This window comes from Balaenoptera physalus (assembly GCF_965194825.1).
Source record: "Balaenoptera physalus genome assembly, chromosome: 21".
Taxonomy (NCBI): Eukaryota; Metazoa; Chordata; class Mammalia; order Artiodactyla; family Balaenopteridae; genus Balaenoptera; species Balaenoptera physalus.
Window position 1 is genome coordinate 22,034,932 of NC_138902.1, and position 17,275 is coordinate 22,052,206.

At 36.3% G+C, this 17,275-nt stretch overlaps 1 protein-coding gene across 1 annotated transcript in view; it reads right to left on the reverse strand.

The window, feature by feature from the left end:
• Nucleotides 1-17,275, reverse strand: part of TNKS (tankyrase) — a 175,650-nt gene that overhangs the window by 13,449 nt on the left and 144,926 nt on the right. The window contains exons 18-22 of the mRNA XM_082444601.1: nt 12,181-12,369; nt 10,086-10,323; nt 9,414-9,496; nt 2,232-2,352; nt 921-1,018 (exon numbers count right to left, since the gene is read on the reverse strand). Of these exons, the coding sequence (XP_082300727.1) occupies nt 921-1,018; nt 2,232-2,352; nt 9,414-9,496; nt 10,086-10,323; nt 12,181-12,369 (729 nt within the window). The remainder of the gene's footprint in view (nt 1-920; nt 1,019-2,231; nt 2,353-9,413; nt 9,497-10,085; nt 10,324-12,180; nt 12,370-17,275) is intronic.

The window sequence follows — 17,275 nt, forward strand, 5'->3', positions numbered from 1 at the left end:
AATCTCTGTGGCATCATCTCTACCAGATAGATAGATTCATACAAATAGCCTTAATATGGTGCTTTAAAATAACTGTGACTGCAGAAATGAAAGGTGACTTGAGTTATGGGACAGATTTCCTAGGCACTCTTGAAAATTAGGCATATTATTTTATAATCACATTTTATTACTTTGCATGAAAATAAAGATGAGAAGATATTTGCTATCTATGAGGCAAGATGCTCACTCCATATTATTCTTAGGTAGCATTTTAACAATACAAGAAAATAGGGCTTCCCTGGTGGTGCAATGGTTGAGAATCCACCTGCCAATGCAGGGGACATGGGTTCAAGCCCTGGTCTGGGAAGATCCCACATGCCACGGAGCAACTAAGCCCATGAACCACAACTACTGAGACTGCGCTCTAGAGCCCACGAGCCACAACTACTGAAGCCCGCGCGCCTAGAGCCCGTGCTCCGCAACAAAAGAAGCCACCGCAATGAGAAGCCGGCGCATCGCAACGAAGAGTAGCCCCCGCTCGCCGCAACTAGAGAGAAGTGTGCGCACAGCAACGAAGACCCAACGCAGACAAAAATAAAAATAAATAAATAAATTTATATATATTAAAAAAAAACAATACAAGAAAATAGTTCTAATAGGGTCCTTACTTGTATGAGTTTCAAGAAAGTCTCCAGAATAAAAAGATACATCTGGCCCAGCCACTGGCAATCCTAGGGTTATGATGTGAAAGCAGTGTGGTACAGTTCTACTCTATAGTCCTATTTTAATGTTGGCAGTACGCCACCACAATGACTAAGGGAGACAGAATAATTGCTGGCAAGCGACCGTAAGTTAATGTAAGACAAGCCTACCTCTCTTGGAAAAAGAGGTTTAAGCACAGATTTCAGGAAAAGATAATTAAAAATTTTCATGTGCATTACCTCTTCTTCTACTGACTGATATTCTTTATCTTCTGGAGCAAGATCCAGCAAAATAGTTCCCTGATTAACACAGTGAAAAGTCAAATAAGGATTGGTGCCTGCAGGAAAGAAGAATTAACATATTAAACAAAGGTCCACACTCTTCAGGCTTTATTTTGGGGAACACTTGTCATAAATAATAGATATTTTGGAACAAGTCTAATGTATGTGCAATTTGAACCTAATATATAAGGTTGTATTAAGCAAGTACATCCAAAGACAAGAGAAGTAATGGAGATGTGTTTGGGGATCAATTTGATCTGTTCTTACAGAGGTCCTTGTACATACACACAGCAGGCTCAACAATTATTTGTTGAACTGAACTCAATCATGAACATACATGATGCTGATACAAAAGAAAACACAGTGTGATTACAATGTAGTGTGGTCTAAAATATAAGAATTATCCTCTAAAAGAATTATTATCTGTGAGATGACTTGAAATGGTCACTTATAATAAGTTTAAAATACATTGTTCTTGTTAATTTCATTACCCGTGTTGATTTAGTACAAATAAGCAAGACTCAAGCTCAACACCTGTTAATGTTTAGTTTCATGTCACTCTTGCAATTTTATTACCTCTGTAGACTAAATGACTAATTCAAGTTGTTTCCTTTCTCTCCCTTTGCTTTCCTATAGCGAAAGCACTTCTAACAAACAGAGAACAGGGAGGCACACAAAGGAGAAAGATAGGCGTGTAACAGCAAAGTACAATGGAAAATGACTGAGCTGACAGTTGTGAGGGAGGGAAAAAGACACAAGATAAGGTAAGAGAGAAAGGTCAGATTATGAAAAGCCATGCTATGAACATCTGATTTTATCCTAAAAGCAACAGCATTCTATTGAAGGATTTTAAGCCCTGGAATGATATGATCATATAGTCATTTTGAAAAGTGTCTTCTGGTTACAGTGTAGGGAAGGTACCAGAGGGGAGGCACAGGCGACTGTCGGAGATAAGCTGGAAGGTGGTTGTGAGAGTCCAGGAGAGAGGTGACAGTGACAGGGATTAGGTGACAGCAGTGGGAAAGGACAGAAGCACAGATTCCAGAGATATTTAGGATACAAAGTGTTGGGGGAGAGGGAAGAGTGACTCTGATTTCTAGCTAAAGCAACTAGAGGGAGAGCGAGGTCAAGGATAGAGACGGGGAGGCAGGAGGTGCCACCCCAGCTGAGGGCACGAGCTCTGGGGTCAGGCCACCCGAGCAAATGCCAGCCTGGACACTTATCTTGTGCCACTAATTTCTGAAATCTATTTATTTTTTAATAGCTTACCTTGTTGTCCACCTAAGAGTCTTTCTACTCCCTTGATTAATTTATGGCGGTGTCCATATGCATTGATGCCTATTTCTTTCAACTCTTCATGACCCATATCAGCCAACACATCTAGTGTAATCTGAAAAATGAATCAAAATTAATTGCTAAATCTTTAACAGTTCCTCAGATGATGAAAACTTTTCCATTTGCCTTCAATGCTATAGCATCCAGTCAAATTAAGAAAATTCTTCTGTTTCCTTTAAAGCATGAACTTACAATCTTCTTAAAGTTGCCCCCATAAACTTATCAGCTTTTTGCTCACTTGAAATACTCCCTAATTTGCTTTCAGTCAATGGAGAATTAAAATAGGAGAAATAATGCTATAGAAGTATAAAATGATCACTGCTATTTTTCCTTTTGATTATTTAATTCTACCACATTTTGCTTGCCTCAAGATATAAGAGGGAACAACCAGTAGCTTGAAAATGGGGAAATACCAGATCCCAATATCCAGAAGGTAGCAGAGGTGAATGGTAGGGAACGGGAGAGGTGTTCAGCATAATGAAACAGAAGAAGCTTTAGGGAAGCAGCATTTATATAAAAATAAGAAAGAACTTCCTAGTGCTGAGAAGTATCCGAGCATGGAAAAGGCTGCTTTAGAAAGTAGTAAGATTTATATCACAAGCATTTAGTTAGATTACAGACCATTTTATATAGAAACTATATAAAGAATTCCAATTTGGAGAAGAAAAAAGAGAGTAGATAGATGGTTTTTAAGCTCTCTTCTAAATTCTCAGATCTAACAATCCCTGAAGCCTAACATACATTCTATTTTTGTACAAAACAATGGTTTTAAATTTTTGGTTATTTGTCCCTGTAGATGGAGACGGGTAGCTGCCACGACTCAAAATTACCAGATTCCTTTGTTGACTAAAAGGAACTGTGACTCTACCGTCACCCAGTGGCAGTGTTCTGAAGGCACAGGGTGAAATCTTGGGCGGCCACATTTCTTGAGGGATGAACTGCAATTTTCAGCTCAGAAGAAGCTGGCCCTCTGACAGCCCAAATACTACTTCACAAGATTAGCCGTTGATTTTCTCTTTCCTCTGGAAACTGAGAAATCCTTTGAGAGACACTCTTTTTCCCACTCAAACAAGATATTTTTATCTATCCATAGCTCTCTCTACCTTTATCCTTGCACATAGCATTTTAAAAAACTGACATATTAGGCCTGGAGCTCTGATGATTTTTATTGTCAAAATGAAATACTATATAATGAGTCCGATCTCCTCAGTGCAAAAAGCATACATCATTCATTCTTGGAAATAGTTTACTTTATTGCTCCTAAGTGGCCATTTAAGAAATAATCGCTCCATTGCACAAAATGGGCAGTTCACTTCCAATCACCCGAAGGAAGTTTTCAGCAGAGCTTTTAAAAAGCAACAGTTCTGAAATATGCATCTTTGAGACAGAATAGATCACAACATAATAGGAGTCTTTACATTTTTAGCTAGATGTGATTTTAATATAATTTGGAAACCATGCACAAGGTTTACTACGTTACTGATATTCCATTTTTTTTTCCTTCTAAACTTCACATAAGGTTGACATAAAAACAGGATCTCATATCTATGTGGTAGCTTCAATTTAAAGAGTCCTTAGCTTTTCTGAATTGATACGTTATCGTGTATGTCTGAAAGAAGCAGAAACCAGGCCAGCAAAACATAGTATTAGCTTCTAGAGAAGAAATGGAGAACATTTGATACATTTGTTCATTTTATATATAGCTCCAATCGTGAATGAAATGAATACCTTATTTAATACTCACACTGACTCATGAAATACTATTACTGTCCTTATGAGAAAATTAAGGCACAGTGAAGCCATGAAAATAGTACACAGAAGAGCTGAAATGTATTGCCATACTTGTCTTTCCTCTTGCTTTTCTTAAAAAGGATGACTAAAAAGTTAAAATAACTAAACATTAAATTTAGTTGCTTTGAGTTACATGGTACCCTATTTGTCCTCATATTTATCGGAATTGGCAACTGGAAAACCTTAAATGACGAGCTAAAGAATTTAGATTTATGTTCACTAATCATTCATTCATACATAATATATTTAATGAGTACCTTCTGTATGCTAGATATTTCCAAAAAAGTAACTAATTAAACATTTCATTTAATTCTAAAACAACCCACTTCAGCTCAGAAAGGTAAATAACTGGTCCAAACTGGTAGTAAAAGAGTGGAGCCGGGGAACACACAATCTTACCACTACAGATCATGCTATTTCCTCTACCAAGGACATAAAAGGTGAACACAGATATTTGGTAAAGGTGGGTAAATGTTTCGGAGGAACCCCTATGGGAACTCTGAGGAAGATTACTCACTGGCTTGAGGCTACAAGTAGGGGAGGGAACAAAGAAAGGACTAGGAAGGGGGTCAGGAAAGGTTCTTAGAAGAAAGTAATAATTCAGCTAAGGAAGAGGACTTAGGCAGAGGAAGAAGGGAAGGGTGTTTAAGACAAAGGGAAGAGCATGTGCAAAAGGAAAATCAAGTGAGAGACTATAGAACATCTGAGAGACTCTAGTAATAAAGTTCATAATGATTAGCGTATAATGTACATACAGGAAGAAAAGAAGGGATGGACAGAGCAGCAGGCCAAGAGCAGATCTGATGGGCTTTACACACCACGTTAAGACAGTGTCCAAAATGTCCAAGGACACCTTTTCAGCAGAGCAAAACAAAGTTGTCTTTCAGGAGGATGGTGGTATGAAGGGCAGATCTGGAAGGGAAAGTGACTGAGAACAAGATGACGACAGGGTGGAGTGGATTGGAAGGGATGAATCGGAGAGCAATTTCAAAGGGACAGATGACAGGGCCCGGTAAATAGAAACGGTTAAGGAAAAAAAGAAAAATGGGGGTAAAGATTATTCCAAAATTCTGAAGCTGAGTGAACATGAGATTATTGTGTTAATAAAAGAAATGGAAATAACTGGAAGTAAAACAGGCTAGTTGGATTTTAGATATGTTTCTCCAAGATTCAAGGCTTTTATACTGCTAGAAATATTTTTCTGAAAATTATCTTTAAATTAACTCATTTTAAAAAAACACAAAACCTTAACTTAGTTACATCCAGGAAATTACAAGTTTGTTGGGCCAGTTATTTATATTTAGCACACATTAAAACCAAATTATAGGGCTTCCCTGGTGGCGCAGTGGTTGAGAATCTGCCTGCCAATGCAGGGGACACGGGTTCGTGCCCTGGTCTGGGAAGATCCCACATGCCGCGGAGCAACTAGGCCCATGGGCCACAGTTACTGAGCCTGCGCGTCTGGAGCCTGTGCTCCACAACAAGAGAGGCCGCGACAGTGAGAGGCCCGCGCACCGCGATGAAGAGTGGCCCCCGCTCGCCACAACCAAAGAAAGCCCTCACACAGAAACGAAGGCCCAACACAGCCAAAAATAAATAAATAAATAAATAAATTTAAGAACAGTTTTTTAAAAAAAACAAAAAAAACCAAATTACAATCTTTAAAATGAATATTATCCATGTATCAGCTAAGTCATCTTGCACATAAAGCAAATGTCACTTCAAGAGTGTTACTTTAAGAAGGGTTGCCTCTTGTTTCTAAGATTTATTCATCTTCTCTGGGGTGGAGTGAGAAGACCTGGAGTTTTAGTGAAAAAGGCCTTTCTTTTACTTGGGCTTAAAAGACTGCAGGTAGAGCAACAGTAATTAGACCCAACTTTACAATCATGTTCATAATGGGTTTCTGGAGTCCATGCCTTTGTCTTCAGATTCTGAAATAAAAGTTTATATGGTCACTTTTCATGATAAGTGTGGACCATACATATGTTCACAAGGAATCTTCCAAGTCATGGCATTTATGTTCCAGGAACTGCAGTGTAAATCAAATCAGTCTTTCCCACAGAAAAAGTATTCTAGTCAGGAAGCTATGTTATAGAGGAAGGGCCAAAGTGACACTGGTACCATACTTAACTAACTATAAAGGACATAGGTATATATTATTTAATATAGAACTGGCAAAGTATATATGACAAACAAGTCAAGTTAGTTAGGAGACTTCTGAGAGAATAACTGTGAAGGTAAGAGGTGAGGCTATGATGCTATGATTCAGAGGAAGGACGTTTCCCTGGAACCAGAAATGAAAGAACTATGTTCCCCACTCCACTGAGAGAGAAGAATCTATCAGTAGGAACAGAGGCAATAAGATATTATGTGTCAAAGCATCTCAGGAAACAGAATGACTCTGCCTTAAGCTCAGTAGACATGAACTAAATGGCTACAGTACATACACCCTAACACTTTCCCTCACCTCACAAATACCTTGCCCTCATCATATATTACCGGACTGACATGTTAATGGCAGAATGTTAATGGCAGAAAATGCTCTGGGTAAGTTATGGAAAGGGTTACAGAAGGTATTACTCTATAACTAAAGGCTAGTCAAGTAACAACTGTAGTTAAAATAAAACTTTGATTGCTTGAAGATTGGGCCAAAAGACAGTCACACAGAGTTCAATACAATGAATGGCAATATCATTTGTCTGGAGGAAAGAACTGTGCTAGGTAATATACAGTAAATGGAAGAGTCAAAATATTGATTAAAAAAAAAAAGATACAGAAATTATTCTGGCAAAAGGAAAATCAATGGAACCATTTACCCAGAACAAAACTGAAGTGAAAAAGATAACAATGAAACTGATGAAACCAGGATAAGCTGTCAAAAGGACCAACTGTTAAGACTAAACTATTAAACTATTAAAATCAATAAAATGAGATAACCAGGCCACAGGAAATCAGTTACTATAAAAGAGAATATATAAAGTAAAACAGAAAAAAGAAAACATAAAATTATGATGCGAACTGACTAAAAGAGTAGAAACTGAACTCTTTTGAAAAACGGTTAATTGGAATTATTTGAATTAGCGTCTTTGTTTTTATTAAGCAAAGATATGTGAAATTTCACAGTTATTGTGGATATGATTTGGGAAGAAGGGAGATGGCTGGAATATGGCTTTAGCAGAGGATACTGCTTCTACAACAGCTTTAATACCTTCAAGGGAAGGATAAGGGAAAAAGAGTCTTACTGTTTAGGCTATTCTCATAAGAAATCTCCAAACCAGAGGGTGAATCAATGGCAGGTGAAGCTTAAAGGAAAAGGAAATTATTATAGCAGTTTATGAAGTCCTCCCCACCAGACAGAAGACACAACTGATGTTTCATTAAAGTATATTTTAAAAACTGGCACAGAAGCATCTGACTGGGAATTTTAACTATCTGGACTTTTGAAAGTATTATTATATTTTACAGGTAAGGCAAGTGATAGGTTAAATGCCTTAATCAGAATCAAGGTCTTCTTTTAGTCCAGTGCTATTTCTACCCAACTGTTTTGATCATCAAGAGTATTAAAGATCAACTACAATATATAATATGAAGAAATTCAGCTAAAAAAAAAAAAAGACATTAGAAAATCTTAACATCGTAATTGATATGAAAAAGACCTGGGGTTTTTAATTAACTCTAAACTGACTATATGCTTACAAAGAAATCAGATGGGGCAAAGAGGCCAGTGAAGAATTTGGACACTATATCCATATAAAGAATAACTGAAAAAGAAGACGAATTTATGCTAAATTAGGAGAAACTCTGTAAGGGTAGGTGGTTGGTTGGTTGGAAGGGTAAATCCATGATAAGTTGACTAGGTCTTAGAAATATAAGAAGGGCTATATTATGTTGTAGTGAGCTGAATGGTGGCCCTCAAAAAGATATGCCCATGTTCTAATCCCCAGAACTTGCAAAGAATCTTTTTTGAAAAACTTTTTTTACATCTTTGCAGATGTAAATTCAGTTAAGGATCTTGAGACAAGGAGATTCATCTAGGACTATATGGGGAGGCCTTAAACTCAATGCAAGTGTCCTTACAAAAGACACACAGAAGAGAAGACAGACACAGAGAAGGCATGGTGAAGATAGAAGCAGAGATTGGAAGGATGTGGCCAGAAGCCAAAGGGGCCTAGAAGCTGGCAGAGGCATGGGGCAGATTCTCCCCTAGAGCCTCTGTAGGGAGTGCAGCCCTGCCGATACCTTGATTTTGAACTTCAGGCCTCCAGAACTGTGAGGGAATAAATTTCTGTTGTTTAAGCCACAGATCTGTGGGAAATTGTTATGGCAGCCCTTTGAAACTAATGCTAGTCTAATATGCAGACTAGAGGTTAGATTTCTGTGCAAAACAGGGTAAAATGTAAACATAAGATTAATAGATTATACATGGGGCAGATTTGGGTGTACTTTAAATTACAAGCATTTTATCATACCTGCCCAAATTGTAACAAGTTATTGTCCCACATGGATATAAAAAGGGTAATTCTTACATCTGGGAGAATGACTTAGTGACCTCTAAAGATCCTTCCCATCCTAAGACTCTATGTGTATTAGTAATAGTCAAGTCAAACTCAGGAATTTATTATTTGATAGTTAATGGTAATAAAATCATACACTGATAAGTTAAAAACTCATTATCCTGTATAAAAACAGAATGACAAACAGAAGGATCTTAATTCATAAACACCCTAATGATGACTTCATACCAAGACCTTCACAGCCATTTCAGATATATCTGAAAATAGGCTAAGTCTATAAGCATATGGCCAAGTTTTGGTTCAGCATTATTTTAGGCTCCAACTAGACAATGGAAACTTCATAAAGAAGCAATTTTTAAAACGTACACTTGCCCAAGAATTATTTTGCTATCCAATTTAATGGATAATTGCTTCATGAAGATTTTGCTAAATAGTTAACATAAAAATTTCTCACTGGTTTTAAGTGGAGTCTAGTCACATTGGTAATAAAATGAGATGGATAATGGCTAACACTTTTTGGAAACAAAATAATGAGGAAAGATTTTGATAACATTCTTTTGCAGGGCCTAAGTTTTGATATGTAATAAAACATATTGAGCCAGACTGCGTATAAAGATACAACGAAATAACAGACTCTCATCATCTGTTAGACAATTTTGGAAAGAAGTATAAAAATACTAGATTCCTCTAGCTTTTTCAGAAATTTGTTTTGAGTTTTAAGAGAGCAGCGAAGAAGCAAAAAAGAAAGAACAAGTGGCAATTAATAACTCAATATTAAATTAAAAAGACTCAACTATATATGAGAGCTTACCTGTTCTGTTTCAAAGATGTCCCGAAGGTGTTCAAGACCAAGGCTTTTCAGGAACTGGCTAATATTCATGTCAAGACCAGCAACTAAAACAGACATACATTAAAGTTTTTCAGAAAGAAGTTTATCAATCTAAAGGAAGTTCCAGTATTTATTTAAAGCCACGGCTCTTTGACACCTTTGGCTGTGCAGATGATTTTACTTCAAGTTATCTCGGAATTTGATGGGGAAATAAAAGCAGAGTTTATCTTATCAGTAGTACTTATATTAATATTATAAAGCATAATATAATACTTTTAGTGAAATATTTAACAGTGGAATTTAAAAATCCAAATTTATCAGCTATTGTTTCAGCTTTCATTTATCAGCTATTGTTTCAGTTTTCATTTCTTACATAATCTCTCAGTATTTTTCTGATATAATTTCAGTAATAAGACTCACTCAGTTCAATAAGATACTATGGTTGGAAAAGGATATACTGGGATATACATAAGTAAGAACAAAGTAGATGCCAAAGAATTTATTCTACGAAGACATATTTCTTATAAGCTGTTTGTGTACATGAAAACTTACAGACAGGATGTCTTTAAGTGAGGTGTTCAATAATTACCAATAGAAAAGTGAATCTGTTCATTTAAAACCGCAAAACCAATACGCGTTCACAGGTGTACTTGCCTTCTCCTTCCTTCCTTTCTGCGCCCGCTGCGCCATCCCCAGCGTTAGACGCTCCTCCTACTGCCAGTTCTGCTAAGGGGCCGGTGAGGTTGTCTATGCTGCTAGCAGCAGACAGGCAGGAGGGGGTGGATGCTGGTGAGATCAGAGAGGCACTCACTACAGTAGCCTGAGGTTTAAAACAGGTAGGCAAGGCCTCTGGGGGCATGGCGTCTATCAGCAAAGCTCTGATATCGTCAGCCTAAAAAAAATAAATAAATAAAATAAAATAACACAAAAAGTTACGTTTTAAAACAATAAGTTTCTCACTAAGGACAAAATGCTCAGTGAATTTTTCCTTTAATGGATGCTCCATTATTCCCTGTTGGTTCCTGATCATTCCTTCCTCCTTCCTTCTCTGATCCACAGCTCCAAAGGGTCCCAGTAGTTTCAACAGGTAGAATGGAGAAACTATACAATTTAAAAAAAATATCTCATCTTTTGAAGATCTAATGTGCAGCTTGGTGACTATAGTTAATAATACTGTACTATATTCTTGAAATTTGCTGAGAGTAGATCTTAAGTATTCTCACACACAGAAGAAAGTTAACTATGAAAAAAATCCAAGAATGTGAACTATGTTGACTCCTAGAAATACTTTTTAACACTAAATGAAAAGTGTGCACACAATTGTTCATACTTATTACACATGTATTCAAAGGACACGTAAATTAATAAAGATCTGAATAGAGTTAAAAAAATAAAATATTTCATCTTTCATCTAAAAAGGAGCACATTTTAGAATGCTGATTCTCAATCATCTCTTCTTTAGAAGGAGTTTCCATACATAGTATGTTTTGGTTATGCTTAACTACAATAATTTTTGTTCAGTTATTTAGTGCATACTTAATAATTTAATGTACAATTAAAATCTGGTGAAATATTAAAGGGACAGCACTTATTTTGGCTAGCTTATTCACGAACTCTACAGTCTGCTAGGCACAACTGCTGTTAGAGTATGTGGGAGATTGCCCCCAAAGAGAGCCTGCAATCAATTCTTTCTTCCATGTACATCTGTGCCCCTCCTTCCATCAGAGGTGGCACCTCCCTTCCCTGGAATCTGGGTTGCCTATGAGTTTCTGTGACCAATAGAATGTAGAGGAAGTGATGGTCTGAGGCTTTTGAGCCAGGCTTTAAAAGGATTGGCAGTTTCTACTTCTTTTCTCTTAGAAGTCATCTTCCCATGCTGTAAAGAAATTTGAACTAGACCATTGAGTGTGAGATACTACGCAGAGAGAGGTACTGTAGGATTTAAGGCCATCCGAGATGCTGCAGCCTCAGCTGAGCTCCCAGCTAAAGGGAGCTGCCAGCACAGCAGAACTGCCTAGCTGAGCCCAGTCAACCCAGAGAACTTGAGGAATTATAACTGTGAGTGGCACTGTATTAGCCACTCACTTGGTTTTGGTTAAGCTACTAAGTGTTTTGAAAATTGTTTGTTACTCAGCAACAGATATATAAAACACAATGTGGCTTAGAAATGTATTTTTGGTTAAAAAATTCTAAATTATGTGACCATACAGTAACTCCCTGATTTCCAGAAAATTCAGGAAAGATGTTTCTGTACTGTGTTTAATTCTACATGTAGTTAAATAGCATTTAACCACAAAAATTTAATTCTTGGTTTTGAAACTATTTCTACAATATATCAGTTTACTTTTCCATCTTCAGAAGAATGATATACTGCTTAGAAGATAATTTTTCTTTGACTATCTCACCCCCTTAGGTAAATTACCATGAACATCAGATGCTCTAGAATAATAAGCCAAAGTAGAAGGTGTTAAGATATTTTACGAATACAATCTATATACAAGTTTTTCTATGATTCATGTTTTCCCTCCAAGTTAAGTATGGCAAAAAAAATTAACTTACTGCTTAGTTTGCCTTAATAGTTTTAAATTATATAAAAATGAGAACTTAAAAAAATTCATAAGGAAGGAAATTTGTTCTTCTTCCAAGAGATATATGCACCACTAGAGGTAAACCTGTTAAGCCCTGGAATTTACTGTCATTTCTGAAAGTATAACAAGTAATTCTAAATATTTTGAAATGAGGACTTAACCGTTGCCAGATCTAAAGGTGTCTGGCCTTCTTGGTTCTTCATAGTTGGATCTGCACCATGTGCCAGGAGTAGGGCACAAAGCTGTGTCCTGCCTTTTTGGGCTGCTTCGTGAAGAGGAGTAAATGCCCACTTGTCTGTTGCATTTACACATGTGTTGTATTTTATCAGTAACGCTGCGATGTCCACATGCTGAAGAAAAACAAAAGGATGCCAAGAGGTAAGAATGAGATTATTTGGTAAAGCTCCTTCAGTTACACTTGTTTTTATTTAACATTTCATTCCCTCTATATCTCTATTCTCATCCTTAACAGAAGTTTCTTCTATAAAAAAAGAATATTCATTGCACCCCTCCACCTCTATTTTGGACTTCATCTTTTCTTGCTTCCTCTAAAATATTAATTCCACAATTATTCTGTTACCCTGTAATTCTTCATGGGGGCTTTTAAAAACTTTTTTATTCAGCCTTATATTCAGATCTATCTTAAAAATAAACATATAAGATGAAACTATTACCTGACTCCAAGTTTCCTAATAATGGGCTAATCTGTCTGTCAAACTTTTCAAACCAGCGTCCTATAAGCATTGCTTCTCTTATCTCCCCATTTCTCTTTCTAACCTATTGCAACCTGATCTATTTATTGAAAGCACTCATCTCAAAGCTTCTCAATGTTCTTTCTTCAGCCTTTGGGAAAGTAACATAACAAAACAACATTTTACAAAAATTCGTCTGTCGAGCCAAAATGACTTAAGGGGTGGAGGAAATGTCAGCTGCAGACGCATTAACTAATAACCTGGGCATGAGGTGATAAGATCCTCAGCTGTGATGGTTAGAGAAGAACAGAAAAGAAGAGCTAAATTTGAGAAATTTTGAAGGCAAAAAAATCGGGTTTTAGAAAGACAAATTAACCACAGAGGAAGAAAGATGAAAAAAAAAAAGTCAAAGGTGACTGCCTTTTTTCTTTTTTAATTTGGTCTAGAAGATTAAGGAAAAAAAAAAGGTAGATGGAAGCATTAACAGAAATTGAGTAGCAGAAGTTTAATTAGGAATGAAACTATAAGGAAGGTTCACTTGGGGTATGTGGTTTCTGAGGTAAAATATCTAAGTAATGATGTTCTGTAAATGGTTTCACACAAAAGGTCAGAGCACAGATAAGAGGGTCATTTACTTATTCACTTACTCTCTCTTACCGACTCACCCACCAACCAAACATTTGCTGAACACCTATCTGAAGCTGAATTTCATGAGAATGGGAAGAGATGGGGAAAGTAAGGACAGAAGTATCCCAGGATAGAATATAGGGCATGTTTCTTCAAATTTTCCTTTAAAATTCCTTAATATTTTCTTTGCTCTCTTGAAGACACTCACTTCAAAAAGAATACGTACTTCTTCTGAGGTAGTATTAAAGTTTTTTTTTTTTAATATAATTCAAATATTTGTTAATTTTAGGAAAAGTGATTTCAGAAAACAGAAGAAAATTTACTAGGAAAATACAAATCAGACAACTTCTAAGAAAGCTTCCATATTTGCTCTGACAATATAAAAACAACAACAACAATAAAAAAGAGCATAATCAGACTAGGGCTTCTGAGAACAGGCCATGTTTTGTGATCTTTTGGGGATTATGAGTGAGATACATCATGATTATAAAATTGATTCTAACACAAAAGATAAAAATAGGTAACATTTGTAGTACTATCAAAATCACTTAAAACAAAACAGACCCCAGTGATTTATCTCCCTTATTCAAAGGATATATGTTGAAAAGAATAGTTATTTTTGTTCAAGCACGGAGTAATTTCAAGCTTCTCCCCAGTAAGGATATGGGGTGTTTAAACTAGGTTCCTGATGATTAGTTTTATTCTACTCCCATTTGGGTTGGCAGTATAATATAATTTGGTAGACTAATTTGTATAGGCTTCCAAAATTAGATAGTCCAAGGAAAATTATGTGTGTGTGTGTATAAAATGAATCATATATATGGTATGTATTATTAAACTTTCTTTATATTAAATTTATAGTTTATGCTTAGAGAAACCAGTTATATGCTTATTAAATTTGCTGACAAACATCTGAAACAGCAATAAACAGGAAATATACTGCTACCCAAGTAGACTAAAAACACAATTCTTAAATCTTTTAAATAGCCACACCACTGGGGCAAAAAAAGTAACTGAAATTTAAGGCTGACAAATGCAATAAATAAGCTACAGCTCAGTCCTATACAATACATAAGAGCAAAGTATTGAACTAGAAGGTCTAGAAAAGGAATTGAACTCTGCTGGAATGTTTGCAGGAGTCAATTTAATATGGTTTCAAAATTCAGCTGCAACACAAAATGCTTTAAACGACAAATGCAACAAAAAACACTGCAAAGGCCCTAATTTAATTTTAGAAAGTTGGGAAGTAGGGAGAAGAGAAACGTGTTTGGGTTCCAGTTAGAGCAATTTAATTGTACGACAACGTCATGAAATTCCCCTAACATTATACATTTTAGAGAAAGCATTAAAAAATGAAAAATTTGAGAGAGAAAACTCAGCAAATTGATTTACTCTTATGAGATAATAGAAAACTACATGCTGTGTGGTAAATAAATATCAATGCCTTATATCTACTGAAGAGCAAAAAAATTAGTTGTCTTCTATAAATGTATATTAAAAAAATAATATAAGGCATTATAATACAAAAACACTAAACAGGATAATGCACCTTACCATTAATATATACTCTCATGAAATCTGTAACTTTTATTTAAACTTCTTAAACTATGTCTTTGTTTCTCCTTTTGGAAAAACTGAAGTGGTAAGTTCTTTCTACATAAAAAGGCCCAAAGACACACAGAGAGCTGACAGAGCTCTCCAGAGGAAAAAAGGTAAAATATGTATCAAAGAATGATGACCAATAAATGACAGCTTAAGTAACTTGATGCAATTTCAGATATCTCACACAATTATTTTATCTGCAGGCTATCAGTCATTACCCACTGCTGAAGTCAATTAATCTGTCTATTTAATACTGATACTGAGCTGGTCAAACATACAGCTAACTCCTAAGGCTGTGAGATGTAAAAGTGACACACAGACCTTATTCTGACCGGCCCAGTATGAGGGCTGTGTGGATCGAGTTATCTCATAATAACTGTGTTCCCTTGGATTTGGATAGAATGCACTTTCCACACGCATGGTCTTACCTAATTATCACAATAACCCTGTAAAGACGGTCTCAGCATCTAAGTTTTACTAGTGAGGACAGTGAAGATTAGAAAGATGAAGGCACTTGCTGAAGACCTGTGGGTTATGGAGGAAAAGATTAAAGACTAGATCCCAGGTGTTCAGATTGCAAGTTCAGGTCTCCATTTCGCCACATCTGCCTGCATGGTCTCGCTAGACTAAAACACAAGCGTCATTTCCTGACAAGTTGAAAATGGCAGAGAGTATGATATCAGGGAAAAGCTATTTAAGTACAGATCATTGGGTAACCCTATACCTAAAACTACTCTACCAATAGCCTTATTTTAAATATAGAAGCCTCTATTCCATACAAAGTGCCACCAAAATCTCCTTCACAAAACTATCGTTTCAGGGCGGTACATCATATACACCATGCAGCCAGGCCAGTCCAAGCATCACTGATATTAATACTATATAACCAGTGTTCTGCCACCCTAACAGAGACCTATAATTTCATTAAAATATCCAGCCAAGGCTTATGTGCTATATGAATAAAAAGGGGCTTTGGAAAGACATATGGATTTATATGTCTAGAGACAATGAAAATATAATTATATCTACCCCTTAGCTAAAGTAAGATAAAGTAGCTTAAACATTTTTTATATCATGGTTAACCTTGGTCCTTATTTTAAATCTACTAATTGAGATTGAGATAAATACAGATTTGATGTGGTTACTGACAACAGGTTATATGATATACAAATTGCATTAGATAAAATTATTTCGTAGAGCAGAGATTCTCAATGGAGGGAATGACCTTACCTACTGCCAACTGAAAATCACTATGAGATGTTACTGGGGGTGGGAGGGTGGGTATATGTTGCACCTGGTAAAAACATGGTAACCAAAACAAGTCAAGAAACCACCAAAGTAAAGGTTTTAGTGAATAAGAGTACATAGTCATTAGCTCACAGATATTCGATTTTTAAGTTTCCAAGTTTAATACAAGAAGGATTTGTAGAGTGAGTCAAAAAATCCACCCCCACACTGAGGCAAAAGTACTTGCTACAAACATACTGTCTAGCTCATTAGCATTCTTTAGTAGAAGGATGGGATGAACCAGGTTGATTGAAACCTCTACCAAATGCCCTCTACACAGCCTGGAGAACTTTCTCTTCATTTTTACCTCCATAAGCTACATTCATTTACAAAGAGCTCAGCAGTAGGGATGTGATAAAAAAGCAGGATAACATAAAAATAGAGAATGAAACTAAAAATGCTCATGATCTTTCTCACTTGGAGTTAGAAGAGGAGAGCAGGAGTTGTGGATAATGGTGAAATAAGTTTATGAAAACAGAACAGCGGGCCTCTGGTCAGGAGGCGGACTGCATTACACTCCCTCAGCTAATGGCAAGATAGCTCCAAGGGAATACGAACAAAGACCAGGCCGTCCTGCACTCTACCTTATTATATTTAGCCACAAAAGAGAACCACTATAAATTTTCTTTCTTTCACACTGGTCACAAATTGACACATATGTGTAATAAGTAGAATCTCAACACCTTTCCCATCAGAAGAATGGGAATTAAAAGGTAAAATACTTAAACCTTAAAAATTTAGTTTTACTTTTTTCATCCTCAGTGACAACTATGAAAGCTATGAAAGGAAAAGACTGACGGGACTGAACTTTTCCACATCCACAAAGTATGGGATATACTGAAAACACAGTACATAGATCCACATAGTCTACACAGTTGACAGTTTATGTTTTATTAGATCAAGTCAAGAAGTATAATTCTACTGCCTACACCTATCCTCACTCATTAGTAGATTTATACAGAAGTTAAAAGACACTGATCCCATCAGCTTTATAAAATCTTAACTGATAAACTTTTAACTGAGGCTTAGCTTCATGGAATACAATACG